The sequence below is a fragment of the Ornithorhynchus anatinus genome, chromosome 18, assembly GCF_004115215.2.
Source record: "Ornithorhynchus anatinus isolate Pmale09 chromosome 18, mOrnAna1.pri.v4, whole genome shotgun sequence".
Taxonomy (NCBI): Eukaryota; Metazoa; Chordata; class Mammalia; order Monotremata; family Ornithorhynchidae; genus Ornithorhynchus; species Ornithorhynchus anatinus.
In genome coordinates, this window is record NC_041745.1 from 11403902 (window position 1) to 11421890 (window position 17989).

At 45.8% G+C, this 17989-nt stretch overlaps 1 protein-coding gene across 4 annotated transcripts in view; it reads left to right on the forward strand.

Moving 5' to 3' along the window:
• The window catches only part of SRPX (sushi repeat containing protein X-linked), a 46878-nt gene that overhangs the window by 21160 nt on the left and 7729 nt on the right, over nt 1–17989 (forward strand). For 2 of the 4 annotated variants that reach the window (XM_029083481.2, XM_029083484.2), the window contains 5 exons: nt 7589–7780; nt 8460–8636; nt 11858–11984; nt 14820–14941; nt 16048–16227. In XM_029083481.2, coding sequence (XP_028939314.1) covers nt 7589–7780; nt 8460–8636; nt 11858–11984; nt 14820–14941; nt 16048–16227 — 798 coding nt within the window. Of the gene's footprint in view, nt 1–3764; nt 3825–6570; nt 6661–7588; nt 7781–8459; nt 8637–11857; nt 11985–14819; nt 14942–16047; nt 16228–17989 lie in introns of those variants that run through there. The other 2 variants (XM_007667262.4, XM_039914665.1) reach the window with 2 other exon arrangements.

Genomic DNA, 17989 nt, shown 5'->3' on the forward strand with positions numbered 1-17989 from the left:
TCCTCTTGGAAACAAGGAGGAAAAATGCCCTTTTTTCATTGTATTTGTTGAGCACTTATGATGAGTCAAGCACTGTTCTAAGCACTGAGGTAGATACATGTGGGATGGGTCCCTGTCCCACATGGGGCTCACAGTCTAAAGGGGAGGGAGATTGGAGATTGAATCCCCTTTTGACAGAGGAGGAAACCGAGGCCCAGAGAAGTGAAGTGACTTGTCCAAGGTGACCCAGCAGGCAAGTGGCAGAGGCAGGAATAGAGCCCAGGTGTTCTGACGCCCAGGCTCTTTCCACTAGGCCATGCCCTTACCCCTATAACCGCCCCCCGACCCTGTCTCTTGGGGATTCCCCCTTCCAGCTCTTGGATAAAGGGGAGGGTCAATCAATTGCATTTATTGAGTGCTTACTGTGTGCAGGGAGTACAAGTCCACAATATATAAACGACACGTTCCCGCCCATGACGAGCATGACATTTAGTAGCAGTCTGTGCTGGGGGAAGGCTGGTTAGAAGAGCTTCACTTAAGGTGCACGTTTGACTTTGGTCACACCTTAACTCCCTACCTGCTATTCAAGATGAAATCAGGAAGCAATATTGCTATTTATATGGTCAAGGTGATGTAAGTAACAGCCATCCCTGGAAAAGGACCACATATACCAATGGAGAACAGGGATGGATAATACCCCAACCCAAATGAGCTATAAAGCTGTCGAAATGGAAAAATTACCACCATTTACCGATGGCCCGTGAGAGTCTCTGGAGCTGTTGTATTGTATTCTCCCAAGAGCTTAGTACAGAGTCCAGTCCTTTACTAGACTGTAAGCTCGTTGTGGGCAATGACTGTCTCTTTTTATCATTATAGTGTACTCTCTCAAGCGCTTAGTATGGTGCTCTGCACACAGTAAATGCTCAATAAATACGATTGAATGATTGAATGAATAAGCACTCAGTAAATTGATTTATTGATTTTGAAAGTGGTGGATCTGAGAGCAACACAGTGGCAGTGGGACACATGTATTTTAGCCACATCCTGTGGGAGTCAGGTGCAGAGAGAGACAGAAAGTTCCTCGATGCATTTTTGACACTTGTGTGCATCTACAAAGAGTCCCCCTCTAGACCTTAAGCTGGCTGTGGGCAGGGAACTTGTCTGTTGTATTGTACTTTTCCAAGCGCTTAGCACAGGGTCCTGCACACAGTAAGCACTCAAACAATGCGATTGACTAGGAGGAATAAATGGGGACATTGATTTGGGATGATAAGGCTAAAAGGTCATGATGCAATTTTCTGTTAGTCCATAATTTGTGAGAAGTTTTAGGGCTTGAAAAAATAAGATGGGATTTCTTTCTTTTATTTTTCCCAAGAGGATGAAATAAGGTGATCTTCTGAGTCTGGGAGAGTTAGTTTTTCCAAACTTTATCATCAGTTCACCGGCTTAACTTGATAACAGTTTAGCATTCAAGAGAGCACTCCATTTCTGGCTTTTGCCTCTGGTTTTTAAATTGAAGCGAAATCTACACATGGTTTTATTCAGAGGTACAAACACATAAACAACACCAGATGGCCGAAGCTCTTCAAAAGAGCAAAAAAGTAGCTTGGTACCCTTTGTATCTTGAGACTATCATTCTGCGTTAATATGAAACCCAAAACAGAATAGAGCAAACACGAGCCAAATATGTATTACAGAATTTACCACATGTGTGGATCGTTTTGCCAGAGTCTGAGCTGTGAGTCCATATGGCCAGTTGCCTTTGAAGAACCATTTTCCATCCCAAATTGGACCTCCAGAAATACAACTTGGGGTTGTTTAGGGGTTTGCAGGAGAAGCGGCATGGCCCGGTGGATAGATCACAGGCCCGGGAGCCAGAAGGTCATGGGTTCTGATCCTGGCTCAGTCACTTGTCTGCCGTGTGACCCTGGGCAAGTCACTTTACTTCTCCTTGCCTCAGTTACCTCATCTGTAAAATGAGGATTTGAATCTGGGAGCCCCACATGGGACATGGGACCGTTTCCACCTGATTTGCTTGGCGCGTAGTAAGTGCTTAACAAATACTATAATTATTATTATTCATCTGGCAAGATACGGTTGATCTCTAATCATTAGGATGGCTGTCCGACCGAGGAGGGAGGGGGCGAGGGATATTCTGTTCCTATTGAAAAACTACTGCCACTGTCTGCCTGACCATCAGATTGAGATGGAAACATCCTGAAAGACTTCAATCTGAATTCCCCCGAGAGACCAAACATCAGAGAAAGAGACCAAGCTCTGGCTGGTAACGAGAGATCCAGGGAGCAAAGTTTGAAAAGAAAGCTGCATTAATTCCTCGGGGAGGAGAAAATAAAAATCTTGGGCCACAATGAGAGTGATTGTTTTGGACCATTTGATCCATGGGACTTATTATTCATTATAGGCTCTTTATGGACTGCTCAGTTTTCACCATCCTCTCTCACCCTCTCAGCTTTCCTATCTCCTGACAAGCACTTTGGGAGTGAAACTTCAGTGGCTTAAATTCAGCAGTCAATTCTAAAAACTGACCCCATGCTAGAAATTTGTTGTGGGCAGGGAACATGCCTACCGACTCTATTGTATCTGGACCATCTCATCTTCCTTAGCTTAGCTGAGACACCTGAACCCCTTTTGATCTGGTTCGCCAGTCGGGTGGAAACCATCAGCTCATTCTGAATCTTGGGTGGCCTTTGGTGGTTGCTGATGAGCGGCAAAGGACCAGGAGGAAGAGCCTGAAAAGAGCTGTTGTGGGCAGGGAACCTGTCCACCCACTCTGTTATGTAGTTCTCTCCCAGGTGCTTAGTGCAGTGCTCTGCACTCAGTAAGCGCCCGATAAATACCACTGATTGAGAAGGGAACTGGAGGCTGGAACTCTGGTCCTGCGACCGACCCACTGGGGAATGGCCCACGTTCCGCCTCAGACTCCGCCGTTTTCTTCCTCTCTGGAGTAGGACAAGGAACCCAGGGACCCATCCCTAAAATTCCACACAAGCTGTCAGCAGTTAAATTCGGGAGAAGACCACCTTGACTGCTGCCATTTCCAATAATACAAAAGGAAGAGGATCACCACAGTTGTGAAGATCTAATCTCTAAGGACCAATGTGTAAAGGCAAGATGGTGAAGTTCGCCCTTGTGCTCAACTTAGGTATAGTCAAGAGCTGTTATGGTGAAGATTAGGATTCATCGGGGCTTAATTCTGAATCTGCACCCCACGTGGGACAACCTGATTACCTTATATCAACCCCAGTGTTTAGAACAGTGCCTGGCACATAGTAAGTGCGTGGCTCAGTGGAAAGAACCTGGGCTTGGGAGTCAGAGGTCATGGGTTCGAATCCAGGCTCTGCCTCTTGTCAGCTGTGTGACTGTGGGCAAGTAATTTAACTTCTCTGTGCCTCAGTTACCTCATCTGTAAAATGGGGATTAAGACTGTGAGTCGCACGTGGGACAACCTGATTACCCTGTATGTACCCCAGTGCTTAGAACAGTGCTCTGCACATAGTAAGCGCTTAACAAATACCAACATTATTATTATTATTATTATTAAGTGCTTAACAAATACCATCATTATTATTATTAACAAATACCATCTTTAGTTATCCACTCCCTGTCCATAATGCGCTTACAGTCTAGAGTTTTTGGTCTCTTCAATTCTAATACTCCCTGCATGCATTTTGCCAGTGCTTATTGGCTTTTTTTGTTGTTTTATTTTAGTTTTTTAATGACATTGCTTTGCTTGCTGCAGTCGTCTTCTTCTTCTTTCATTGTAGGATCGGGATATTCACCCCTAGAAGATGATGAAGATGTGTATTCACACAGTAGATATAAAGGTGATTGCTTTGCTTATGTGCTAATGAGGATTAGCTGGTGACCAGAGAACTTATTTTCCTTACTTTGCGGATCAGACTGGAATAAAGTGACCAGCCTGCACATTAAGTTCTGATTAGCTGACAAGATAAATGAAAAAAAATTAAAGGGCAGTGGAAAACGTTCAAAACACTCTTTCTCAGCAACATGGTGGTCATTTTATTCCCCTCTCCCTCACTCCCGCAAAGTCAAGCGCTGGCTCACTAAAACGAAAATCAAGCTGAATTTTGCCTCATTCCTACATTACGCCCCGGATCGTCCACAGAAAATAACGGTAAATGGACTCCGGATCTGACTGTGGTAATGTACCAAAGAATGTGGGGAATAAGAAAGCTTGATTTTCATCAGCTGTTACATAATGCCCATTTTGAATTCCGCTTGGCACGTGAAATGAGTAAAGAGTGTTCCCTAATGAATTTATCCTTTAAAAAGGAATTCTTTCAGCCACGATTTGGTGAATACTGTTCGGGAATGTTTAGAAACATATGTTCTTTCCAGGTCCAGGTAAATTTACTGACAAAGGAGCTTTGTGGTGCTGCTACATTTTTGGGAAACTTGGACAAAAAGTCAGATTATATTTAGACCCTCACCTTCTTCTGAATTCTGGCTGAATTCTGAGACCAGGCGTAGTTTGAAGAAAATTACTTAACAGAATTCCACTGTGGCATTTAGCCCAGGAAATTTGCCTACTTCTTGGCCATGGGATACATTGTATTGTTCTCTTCTAGGAAATCTGAATTGTGAAGGGTTTTGATTAGCACTGAAGCTGATGACATTTTGGAAACTAGATTTTGAGGACAGTACCAGACTTAAAAGTGCAGTATGTCTGACTCGAATACAAATCCTTACCCTACACCTTCCATGTAATCCACTGCCTTCCATCTATGTGCTTCTTATGAAAGCACAAAAGTACACATACTTTTTTCCATTGCTTCAATTTTCCTACATTAAATATCCATTTATTCATGTATGCGGTATTATTAATAGCAACCAAGTACCAGTGACTTCTATTTATCTAAAAACCAGCCCAAAACGCAACCAGGGTAAGCTCATTGTGGGTGGGGAACACGTCTACCAAATCTTTCGTAATGTACGTGCCTAAAAGCACAGTATAGTGCTCCGCGCACAGTAAGCGCTCAGTAAACACCATTGGTTGATTGAGCCCTTACTGTGTTGTAAGCACAGTACTAGGTGCTTGGGAGAGAACAATACAATAGAGTTGGTAGACATGTTCACTGCCAGCAAGGAACTCACAATCTAAAGTGGGAGACTGACAGTAAAATAAATTACAGATAAAATAAATGGCAGAGTGTAAGGATATGGACATAAATGCTGTGGGCAAGAGAAAATGGTGAGAAACGACCGATTCCAAAGTTAGTTCCCTCAGTTTGTCTCCTCAGCCAGTATTAGAAATGCAATGTTCTTTAACCTTAAAATCCAATGCACGGTATAGACCTAAAAATATATTTTATGCTTTTCAGCTGGACTATGTCTCACTATGATGATGAGGTAACTGAGGCACGGAGAAGTCAAGTGATCTGCCCAAGGTCACCCAGCGGACAAATGACAGGCCGGGATTAGAACCTAGGTCCTTCTGCCTCTCAGGCCAGGGCTCTATCTGCAAGGCCGTGTTGCTACATGTGCAATTTTTTCACTATATAAAGAGATGACTGTGTTTACAAATAGCAGCACAGTCGTTCTTGGTCAGTGTTAAGCTGATCGATAGAGGGGCGTTTCTGAAATCAACCAATCAATCGGTGGTATTAATTGAGCGCTTACTGTGTGCCGAGTACTAAGTACTTGGGAGAGCTCAATATAACAGAGTTGATAGACACGATCCCTGCTCAAAAAGAGCTTACTTACAGTCTAGAGGGGGAGACAGACATTAATATAAATAAATAATTCACGGATATGTTCATAAATACTGTGGGCTGAGGGACAGGTGAATAAAGGGAACAAATCCAAGTGAAGGGCAACACAGAAGGAAGTGGGAGAAGGAGAAATGAGGGCTTAGTCAGGGAAGACCTCTTGGAGGAGATATGCCATCAGTAAGACTTTGAAGGCTGGGACAGTGACTGGCAGATTTGAAGAGGGAGGGCGTTCCAGGCCAGAGGCAGGACGTGGGTGACAGGGTGGCGAGATAGATGAGATCGAGGTACAGTGAGTAGGTTGGCATTAGAGGAATGAAGAGTGAGGGCTGAATTGGAGGAGGAGGGCAGTGAGGTGAGGTAGGAGGGGGCAAGGGGATTGAGAGCTTTAAAGCGGATGATAAGGAGTTTGATGTGAAGGTGGATGATGAATAATCTTGCTCCACAGTGTAGCCTTTTAAAATATGGCATTCCTGGAAGCAGTGTAAAGAGTACGGCCCTGGAGGTTAGAGGACCTGGGTTGTGATCCTGGTTCTGCCATTTGCCTGCTGTGTGTGACCTTGAGCAAGGTATTTACCTTCTCTGTGGGTCAGTTTCCTCATCTTTAAAAGGTGGATTCAATGCCTATTCTGCTTCTTCCTAACAGTGAGAGCCCTATTGGGGACAGGAACGGGTTCCAACCTGATTATCTCCAGCACTTAGTAAAGTGCTTGGCATAAAGGAACAAACATCATAAAAAAGAAATGTATTTTCTAACATTTTTCTCCTTCACATTAGTACATTTTTTTGGTCCCACTTTTAAGGGTTTTTTTAAATCTGAGATAGCTCAAATTTTCTCTTTATTCAAATTAGGACTAAACTTCCTTATCTACCCACTCCCCATATTTTGACAAATATCAAGGAGGAGGTCATGTCTTGCCAGTTCTTTAAGGTAAGATCCTGATTTTCAAGGGACGGTGATTCGTATCAATGTGTTCGTAATTTTCATAAATCGGGCTCCTGGCAGAGGTTTTCACAAGTACTCAGGTTTCCTAATAGCTGCCAGACTTTAATCGATCAATCAACTTTATTGACTGCTTGCTGGATGCAGGGCTGACTAGATGTTGACATTCTAAAGAAAATCAGGAATTTTCTGAGCTTCAAGAACCCAAAATGGCATCGTCCTTATCATCAATCAATTGTCTTTATTAAGCACTTATTGCATGCAGAGTTCTGTACTAAGCGCTTGGGAGAGTACAATATAACAGTTGGTGGAAACGTTCCCTGCCCAAAATGAGCTAAGAGCTCTTGCAAGTCTGTAAGATTGTAAATCTTCTAAATTGTCAGCTCATTGTGGGCAGGGAATGTGTCTGCTAATTCTGCTGTATTATATTTCCCCAAGAGCTGCGTACAGTGTAACTATACACAGTTACTCACCCTGACTTGCTCTCCTTGTTCCTCCCCCCTCCCAGCCCCACAGCGCTTCTATACATATCCGCTACGTATGTATTTGTATTGATGTCTATCTCCCCGCCTATAGACTGTAAACTTGTTATGGGCAAGGAATGTGTCTGTTTATTGTTTATTGTACTCTCCCAAGCGGTTATTATATTGCTCTGCACAAAGTAGGCTCTTAATGCGATTGAATGGACAGGGATTTTTTGTATTGCTGTATTATACTTTCCCAAGCACTTAGTACAGTGTTCTGCACAGAGTAAGCGCTCAATAAATATAATTGAATGAATAAAGACCATTGATGGGTTGATTTTGATCGACCGGTTGATTTTGATCAACCGGTTGATCTCAAGAGAAGCACACATACATTTTAGAAAGTGCATCTTCATTTTTCTCCCCCGTCCTGCTTCTGTTGCTTTCCCCAGAAACACCCTGGTGCTCTCCGATGAAGGTGAAGCATGGAGACGTGTACTGCCGGGCGCCTCAAGGAGGATATTACAAAACAGTGCTCGGCACCAGGTGTGACATCCGGTGTCGGAAAGGTTACGAGCTGCACGGCTCCTCCCAGCTGATTTGCCAGTCAAACAAGCGTTGGTCTGACAAGGTCCTGTGTAAACGTGAGTGGCTCGTGGCTTATTTTATTTTTATGCATCCCTTGACTCTCTGGGGGATTAGCGAGCCATTCCCCCTGCCTCCGTGTCTACGGTATGGGAATATTTACAAGCAGCGTCGCCTAGTGTAAAGAGCCCAGCATCGGAACCCACTTGACTGCTGTGTGACCTTGGGCAAGTCACTTTTCTTCCCTGGGCTTCAGCTACCTCATCTGCAAATGGGATTGAGACTCTGAGGCCTATGGGGGAACAGGGACTGTGTCCAACCCCATTAGCTTGTATCTACCCCAGCGCTTAATACAGTGCCTGGCACAGAGTAAGTGCTTAACAAATGCCATAAAAAAAAGGGAAGGATTCTGATTGACTTCACCCCTGTGGGAAGGGAATCTTGACGACATTCTCTCTAATCCCTTCTCTCCGCAGGTTCCCCCATTCTTCACGGAACACCTTCTCTCTGAACACACTTGTGTAAGCTAGAGCGTCAGCTTGTTGTGGGCAGGGAATGTGTCTGTTCCATTGAACTCTCCCAAGCGCTTAGTACAGTGCTCTACGCACAGTAAGCGCTCAGTAAATACGATTGGCTGACTGACTTGTGGATTTCTTAGCGATTAGGGTGACGGACACTCGCAAATCTAACCAGGTAGTCTGGAAATGGTTGGATTTGTGTTTCTTTTCCCTCTTCCAGAAAAACGGTGCCCTACACTGACTATGCCAGCAAATGGTGGTTTCAAGTGCCTGGATGGGGCATACTTTAACTCCAGGTGTGAGTATTACTGTTCCCCGGGCTACGTCCTGAAAGGAGATCGAACGGTGACGTGCATGGACAACAAAGTGTGGAGCGGCAGGCCAGCCTCCTGCGTAGGTAAGGTGAAGCGTTGGCTTGTTGAAACAGATGGAATAAGGTGCCATCCTCCCATGAACTTTTGTGAAGAGGAGTGTTTTCTTGTGAGCTGGGTCATCTACAGAATAACACTGTCCTCGAGTTCAATAGAGCAGTCATCTCTGTCTTTATGCCAAGTGAGGTATCTAGTAAGCATTTACTATTCCCTCTAGGCTATAAACTTATGCGGAGCAGGGAATGGGTCTACCGACTCTGTGGTATTGTACTCTCCCAAGCGATTGTCCACAGGGAGCGCTCAATAAATGTCACTGATTGATACTGTACCAGGGTCTGTGCTAAGCTCTGGGGTAGGCCCAAGATAATCAGATCAAGTGGTAGGGAGAGAAGGTTTCATATCCTTTTCACAGAAGAAGAAGAGAGAGAGGCACAGGGAGGTTGTGACTTGTCTCACACAAGAAGCCAGTGACAGAGCTATTACTAGAAACTGGCTCTCCTGACTCTCCGGCTCATTCTTTTTCCACCAGGCCGTGTTTTAAACATGGTTTTGGTTAAGTACTTACTACGTGCCAGACACTGTATTAAGTGCTGGCCCTGTGCCCTCCTGACTTTTTGTCTTTTTCAGCCTTCTCAAATTGCCAAACAAGAGCCTCAAGTGATTCAAGTGAACAGTCCATATTTCTCTGGAACTCCCCCAGATATCCAGTGGGAGAAGCAGCATGGCCTAGGGGAATGAGCCCGGGCCTGGGAGTCAGAGGACCTGGGTTCTAATCCTCCATCTGCCTCTTGACTACTGCGTGACCTTGGGCAAGTCACTTAATTTCTCTGCGCCTCAGTAACCTCGTCTGTGAAATGGAGATTGAGTGTGAGCCTCTTGTGGGACAGGGACTGCGTCCAACCTAAGCCCTATGCAGGTCAGGGATTGTTTCCAACCTGATTAGCTGGTATCTACCCCAGTGCCTGGCACGTAGTAAGCGCTTACCAAATACCATAAAAAAATCTTAACCCAAATGGAGAGGAGGCAAGGAGGGATTTAACATCTATGTAGAATTTGACTGGAACATCAGGCCACTTACAGTCTGCAGGGCACTGTACTAAGCGCTTGGAAAAGTACCACAGATCAGAGTTGGTGGACACGTTCCCTGCTCATAAGACCTTAACGTCTAGAGGAATGTGAGTCAATCATATTTATTGAGGGCTTATTGTGGTCAGGAATCAGGGGAGAAAAATTAAAATATACAAATGAACTGTGGTTTGAGAAAACCCAGCTTCACCTTGAAGAGATATAAATCAGTCCTGATGTTAATCGGTAATTACCGTGCTGAGTTAACATTCCTCCCCAAATCAAAGGCAAAATCTCTGAAAATAAATGAGGCAGATGTATAGCTTTTATTAGTCATAATTTTATTATCCATTCCATAACTTTGCTTTACCTACTTCAAATCGCGTCGTTTTACATTAGCTCTAGTAACTGAATACCGGTTGCTTGGAAACTTAGTTTATGAAGTTGAGTCTTTGTCCATTCAAATACTTATCAGATAGAAATCTTCATTTCCATGTGATAATCTAATAATGACTCCCTTCTAGGCCTTATTGTGGAGTTGAGTTATACTCAGCAGGGGGCAGGCTGTGTACACTTTAATTTTCAGTTTGTTTCAGCTCCCTCTGCTATAGGATCAAACGGTTTCACTGAGAACGTTTCAAAGGGGGATGCATTTTCTTTTTCAGAGGTTATTAACTTAAAGTTATAAAGTGCCCTCTGTATTCTCAATCCACTGCCCCCAGATTTAACAATTAAAAGGCAATTAAGATAAAGTCAAACCAAGTCAGTTGAAGTCAAAACTGAGGACTAGCCAGCAAAGGCAGAATTGAGCCAAGTACCATTCTGTACAGAGAGATTTCTCGTCTGAAGTACAGCAAAAATAAAATTCGGAAATAGAATGAGACAAAGTTGGATGTATTATTGGGCCGTCTACCCTTGTGATCCTCAACTACAGAGCTGTGATACACCCATGGACTACAAGTATCCATCATTTGTCGAGTCACCACAGTATCTGTTTTCCTTGCCCTGCCTCTCCCACTTTTTTTTGCTCTCTCCTCTTCCTCACCCACCCAACCCTCTCTCTCCGTCTCTCTTTCCCTATCTTATTTCTCAAGTGCCATCATATTTAAGCATTAATTTCAAATGGAAGCTCAATCAGATATATCAATAAAACCTGCAAAGACCGTTTGGCTCTTATTAATATATTCCACTATAGATGTAAATCCATTTATATTGTTGGCATGTTATTGAAGCTAACAGATATTCCTTGAGAAGGGAAAGACGTAGAGAAATGTGGATTTTAAGGATGATTTGTGGTTTTTTGTTGAGCTGGATGTTAGGCATACGTGCGAGATGGCGGTGTGGCTTTAATGATTATCTTTTGGTTCCTGTACAAAAAAAGTAAGATGTGTTCATTTTTACATCATCATTTAAAAATAATCTTGATATATAGAATAGTTGCCCAGCTATGTAAGGAATGGGGGTGGAGGTGAGGGGGGCATACCCTGATGTGGTCCTAAAACTCACCAGATGAGTTATCCAAGTTTAGTTCCAGCAAAGGTGAATATCCCTTTAAGCCCAACAACTGTTTTTAGCTCTAAAACCATTCATCCCTAGCCTTTATTCCACACTCTGCAGAAAACATTCGGTATTGATTTAGCCTGCTAGCAACGGGATCAAATATAGCTACCGCCGGGGCAGCTGGGGTTGTGATGCAGAGTGAATTCTGATCTAGGGTGAAGGAGGGCTTCCTCTTCCTTATGGTATAAGTCATGTGCTTACTATGTGCCAGGCACTGTTCTAAGGGCTGGGCAGAACCAAGCTAATGGGGTTGGATATGGTCCCTGTTCCACCTGGGGCCCACAGTCCTCATCCCAATTTTACACACGAGGTAACTGAGGCGAATTTTGCTGAAGGGGCAGGCGGCAGTGCTCAGAGTGAAGCTGGAAAAATGAAGTTATGGAATAATAAGCAAGTTGAAAACTAGAGGCCGGGGCCTAGGTCTTGAGAGGGTTCTGAACTGGGTTGAGAATGGTGGGCAGGGACTGTGTCTTCCAACTCTGCTATACTGTTACATTGTACTCACCCAAACACTTAGTACAGTGCTCTCCTCAGAGTAAGCGATCAATACGTACAGTTGATCGATTGAGGATCCAAATGGGTGATGGCGGCCTTGAGGTTTCAGCTCTGTCTCTCTGACCAGATCTGGAGCCCCCTCGAATCCAGTGCCCCAGTGTGAAGGAACGGATCGCCGAACCCAATAAACTGACGGTGCGAGTCTCCTGGGATACCCCGGAGGGAAGGGACACCGCGGATGGCATCTTGACAGAGTGAGTGAAATTTACCTTAGTAGTCGTAATAATAAAAACTGTGGTATTTGTTCAATCCCTGGACTCAGGCCTTGGGTAGAGAAGAGATGATCAGGTCCTGCTGTCTCACAGAGTCAGAGGGAAAACAGGTGTTGAATCCCCACTTTGCAGATGAGGCAGCTGAGGCACAGAGAAGCCAAGCGACTGGCCCACGGTCACACCGCAGATATGCTGAACGGGATTGGAACCCAGGTCCTCTGGGTTCCACCAGGCACAGCAGCACTTATCGAGCACCCCCTTGGTGCGGTGCCCTGTCCTAGATGCTGGGAAGGCCAGAATAAAGAAGGGTCGAAGGTGGTACTCTCCAACTCATCTTGGCTTTCTTTATGCCCATTTTAGTTTAGAAGCTTCGGAAGACCCATCCAGTGAGTTACAAATCTAGAAGCACGAGGAGTAAATCTATCAATCAGTGGTATTTACTGAGGGATGGTCTTCCGGGCCAGAGGCGGGATGTGGGCGAGAGGTCATTGGTGAAAGAGATGAGAGTACAGTAAGTACGTTGGCATTAGAGGAGCCAAGCGTGTGGGCTGGGTTGTAGTGGGAAAGCAGTGAGGCGAGGTAGGATGGGGCAAGGTGATTGAGGGCTTTAAAGGACACCCGTCCTGACTAGGAAAAGTTTAGCATCACCCTCAGTTACAATACATATTGCTCATCTCCAGTTCCTGTATTCCAAACAAATGAACAGAAATTTCTATTTTTGCCGTCGGTCGAAATTAAGCTCCCTGAGCCTCTCACCTAACTCCTCCTAGGAAAGGATGAAAAATCAGAAACACTTCAGAAATAAAGGAAGGGCCCATGAGAATAACATTTACTCTGGGGCCTGACCTTCTGGACCGTGAGATTACAGATTTAACTTGGCATTTCCATTAGTAACCTGTCGGTTCAGATTCAGAGTTGAAAACAACTCTCCACTCCTTCGCACCACTTTGGGTTTCCTCCAGGAAATTTCAGGAGGCCCCCCTTTCCTCTTCTCCCACTCCCTTGGTTGCCGCCTTGGCTCGCTCCCTTTATTCATCCCTCCCCTCCCAGCCCCACAGCACTTATGGACATAGCTGCAATTTTATTCATTGATATTAATGTCCGTCTCCCCCTCTAGACTATAAGCTCGTTGTAGACAGGGAATGTGTCTGTTTATCATTATAGTGCACTCTCCCAAGTGCTTAGTGCAGTGGTCTGCACACGGTAAGCATTCAATAAATACAACTGACTGACCTGGAAGTAGAAAGAAAGCCCTGAATAGATTCTGTTCTTTATCCTGTCCTCCCTCCTACTTAGACTGGAAACCCCCTGTGGGACACGGACTAGGTCCAACCTGATTAACTTATATCCACCCTAGTGTTTAGTACAGTGCCTGGCACGTATTAAGTGCTTAACAAATACCGTACCAGTCAATCAACCAGTGGTATTTATTGAGCATTTACTGTAAGCTAAGAAAGTGAGAACAAATGGCTAGAATTCAGAGGGGCATGTCTTGCAAGAAGATTTCTCTAACCCTGCATTTCCCCACCATATTCTCCCTCCTTTCCCGTCAACTATGCATTTGGGTCAGTACCTTTAAGCACATGATATCCACCTCAACTCCAGCCCCATGGGAGAGTACAAAACAGAGCTGGAAGACACGCTCCCTGCCCACCATGACCTTATAGTCTAGAGGGGGAGACTAATGTAAATCCATAATATCCAGATGTGTTCATAAGGCCTGTGGGGCTGAGTGGGGTAATAGTAATATCCGCTTCGGCGGTATATTCTGATTGGTCTCGATGGAAGAGGTGGGGGGCGAGAGGTAGCGTGGTTTATAGGACAAAACCTCTCGCTCAGTTGGTTGACAGGTATTAATCCACCATTTGGGCCTCCTGACTCACTGAAGAGATGCTGCTGAAGGAATTAAATCAAGTGCAGAAGGTGTATCTTGTTCTTGAAAGGTCTCTGGGGACCATCCACATGTGGTGATGGTAGGAAACTTTTGTTGTTTTTTTTTTTTAAAAAAAGAGCAATGTAGCCTAGAGGAAAGAGTTTAGGCCTGGGAGTCAGAGGGACCTGCATTCCAGTCCCAGCTCTATCAGTTATCTGCTGTGTGACTTTAGAGAAGTCACTTCACTTCTCTGGGCCTCAGTTTCCCTATTTCTAAAATGGAGATTAAATTCTACCCCCTCCCACCTAGACTGTGAGTCCCATGCAGGACAGGGATTGGGTTCAACTTGATAACCTTGTATCTACTCCAGAACAGTGCTTGGCACATAGTAAACACTTAACAAATGCCATTTTTTAATAAAAGGTATTTGAAAATGGAAAATGCTTTCATTCTCATGGTAACCCAGAGTCTCTCCTCATTAATCAGCTCCTCCTCAACAGGGAGAATGGCATCAAACATAGCCCAGATACAACGGATGGCCCTAATGAGCCACTTTCCTCCACAGAGCTGCTAATGTGTTTGCTAATGGGAAGGACATCTCTTGAGGTCTCTTGCAGCTCTGTGATTCAGTGTTTTCAATGAGTCAAATAACCAATGGCTTTTGTTGCGCACTTACTGTGTGCAGAGCACTGTACTAAGCACTTGGGAGAGTACAGTATAATAGAGTGGGTAGTCATGTTCCCTGCCTACGACGAGCTTGCAAGTCCAGAGGGGGAGAAAGACGTTAATAGAGATAAATGAATTATGGAAAGGGACATAAATTCTGTGGGGAGGGGTGGATAAGGGTGCAACTCAAGTGCAAGAAGGCCTCAGAGGGAGTGTGGGTGAAGAGAAAATGAGGGTCTGGTGATTGACTTTGAGGAGTCCATTTCTTTTCCATTTAGTGTCATTTTAAAAGGCCTGCCATCAGGATCTCATTTTCCAGAAGGAGACCATAAGATTCAATACACCGTGTATGACCGAGCAGAAAATAAAGGCATCTGCAAATTCCAGGTTAAAGTAAGAGGTAAGACCGATAGTTACTGTTTTCCAGAAACACCTAGTGGAGCGATGTGAATTTGACGGGGGGGATCCGTTCGGTTCTGCCGTCCAGACGGAGCCCGACGGGGTAACACCAACAGTGATGAGTGGCTTTTTTGTAACGTACGGTCAGTTATGGTTCTTGTTAAGCGCTTACTATGTGCCAAGCACTGGGATAAGCACTGGGGTCGATACAAGTTAATCACGTTGGGCACAACCCCTCTCCCACATGGGGTTCACACTCTTATCCCCATTTTACAGATGAGATAACTGTGGCACCGAGAAGTGACTTGCCTAAAGGTCACACAGCAGCCTTGTGGTGGAGCTGGGATTAGAACCCGGGTCCTTCTGACTCCTGGGCCCATGCTCTTATCCACTAGGGCATGCTGCTTCTCGTGACCGCTGCTTTATAGGGGAAAACTAACTGCAGTTTTTATGATGTTCTTGGCCTCCCGATTCAGTGTGAGGGGCCCTCGATGGTGAAATTGACCTGGAGTTGGAAAGGCAGATGAGAGAACTGCCAGCCCAGACTAGATTATTCCTTCCCTCTGCCTCGCGTCTCTCATTGGCAGTGTTTGATCATTGCATGGTTTTGCCTTCCGGACAGTTTGTTTTGTTTTGTGCTTTTAGTGGTGTCTGAGGTCTTACCGCATGCCAAGCACTCTTCTAAGCACTGGGGTTTTCCTTGTAGAAACCAAAGTTCCACCAGCCAGGGACCCAAGGTTTAAAGGATGGCTTCGGACAAGCTGGCATGGCAAACTCAAGTCCCTGGGCTGCAAGGGGAAGCTTCTGAGGGTTGGGGGAAGTATCCAGGGTATGAGACCGGGGCCTGATATCATTTCTATTCCTGTTCCCTGTGACTGTCATCGAGGAAGCGATGACGGGGGGGGGGGGCGTCCCCTCTCAGCCTTGGAGAAACACCCCCATCCAGTCTCCCGACGTGGGGACGACGGGTCTTTGCGGCCCGTCGGGGGCCGACGGCTGATTCGGAGGTCCGATTTCCACGGCGTACATTTGGGCGGACGGGTACGCGCTCCGAGCTATCGTGCGGAGAGGACGTGCCGACTGACTCTCCTCTCTCTCTCCGTAAAGTCCGGCGGTGCCCGCGGCTGGCCGCCCCAGACAACGGCTACATCAAGTGCTCCAGCGCCGGGGACAACTACGGAGCCACCTGCGAGTTCTTCTGCACCGGCGGCTCTGAGCTGCAGGGGAGCTCGGCCCGCGTGTGTCAATCCAACTTGGCCTGGTCGGGCACGGACCCGACCTGCAAGGGTGAGTGAGGGAGGACGGGCCGTCTCCGGGCGCCACCCGCCTCTGATTTCATCCCGCCCTAACCTGACTGAGCCCCCCTTTCCTCTTCTCCCGCTCCCTTCTGCGTCGCCTTGACTTGCTCCCTACATTCACTGCCCCCTCGGCACTTACTATGTATATATCTGTAATTCTATTTATTTATATTAATGTCTGTCTCCTCTTCCAGACTTAAGCTTGATATGGGCAGGGACTGTGTCTGTTACATTGTTCTCCCAAGCGCTTAATACAGTGTTCCGCATACAGTAAGCGCTCAGTAAGTACGGCTGACTGACTCTCAGAGCCAACTGGCCTTCTTCAGGAGCCCATTTCACTAATAATAATGATTTTGGTATTTAAGCGCTTACTACATGCCATGCACTGTACTAAGCACTGGGGTAGGTACAGGTTAATCGGGAAGGGCCCAGATCCTGTCCTACATGGAGTTTACACTTGAGTGGGGAGGGAGAATGGGTATCGAGTACCCATTTTACAGATGAGGAAACTGAGGCCAGGAGATGTTAAGTGAATTGGCCAAGCAGACAAGCGGTGACTTCCGGGATTTAAACCCAGGTCCTGTGACCCCCCAGGCCTTTCCGCTAGGCCGCTGCTCGTCACCTTCTAATCTCTTGTTTTGTCCTGCCGAGGGGAAGCCGCCAATCTGTACTCTAAGCGTGACTACTGGGGGCATCTTCCATGGCTTTCAAATCTTCCACCTTTCCTGATTTGAGCTATTTCCCCTCATCTCTCTTTCTAAATCCTCACTATCCAGTACTTCTGCCCTTGGCTTTCTTATAGGAGCTGATCTGTGGAAGTGTAGCTAGAAGATAGCTCAGACCCAGAGTCTGCTTGTTTTGTAACATTTTGGGGGCTGCTTTAGCGCGGTTGAGAGTCACTGAGGTGTGCCTCCGTACATTAATCCCATCTCCCTACCCACCAACACGCATGACGCCCTCCTTCTTATGTGAGTTTTGGAGGTGTTTCGGTGTTTTTCAGTTGGGTTCTGTTGTTTTTTTATGGCATTTGTTAAGTGCTTATTGTGTGCCAGGCACTGTAATAATAATGATGATGGCATTTGTTAAGCACTTACTATGTGCATGCAGGAAGCGCTCAACAGATACAGTCAACTGACTACCTAGACTGTGAGTGCCATGTGGGACTGTGCCCAACCTGCTTAGCTTGTATCTTGGCCAGCACTCGGTACAGTGCTGGGCGCCTAGTAAAGGCTTAGCAAGTAGTCCTATGACGGGGAAGCAGCGTGGCCTAGTGAATAGAGCAGGATGGTTCCAATCCTGGCTCTGCCGCTTGCCTGCTCTGGGATCTTGGGTAAGTCACTTAACTTCTCTGTACCTCAGTTCTCTCATCTGTAAAATGGGGATGCGATACCTGCCCTCCTTCCTACTTAACCCCTGAGTCTCGTGTGGGATATGATTATCGTAAAACTACCCTAACACTTAGTACAGTGCTTGGCATTTGGTAAGTACTTAACAAGCACCACAATTATTATTAGTATTATTACTATGGGATCGACCCGAGCCCTCATCTCAGGTGTTCTGAGAGGGGTTTTTTCTTTTTGCACTTGATTAGGTGACTGGAGTCGGAACCATCTTGTCCTGCTCCTTTTCAGGCTCCTCCAGCTTCGCTCTTAACTGTCTCCACTCTCAAGAGCCAAGACAGCTTTTCTCTTGCCTCTGTAAGGCCCCTAACCCTTCCAACTGGGACGTGGCCGTCTCTTCTCCCGTCCCCC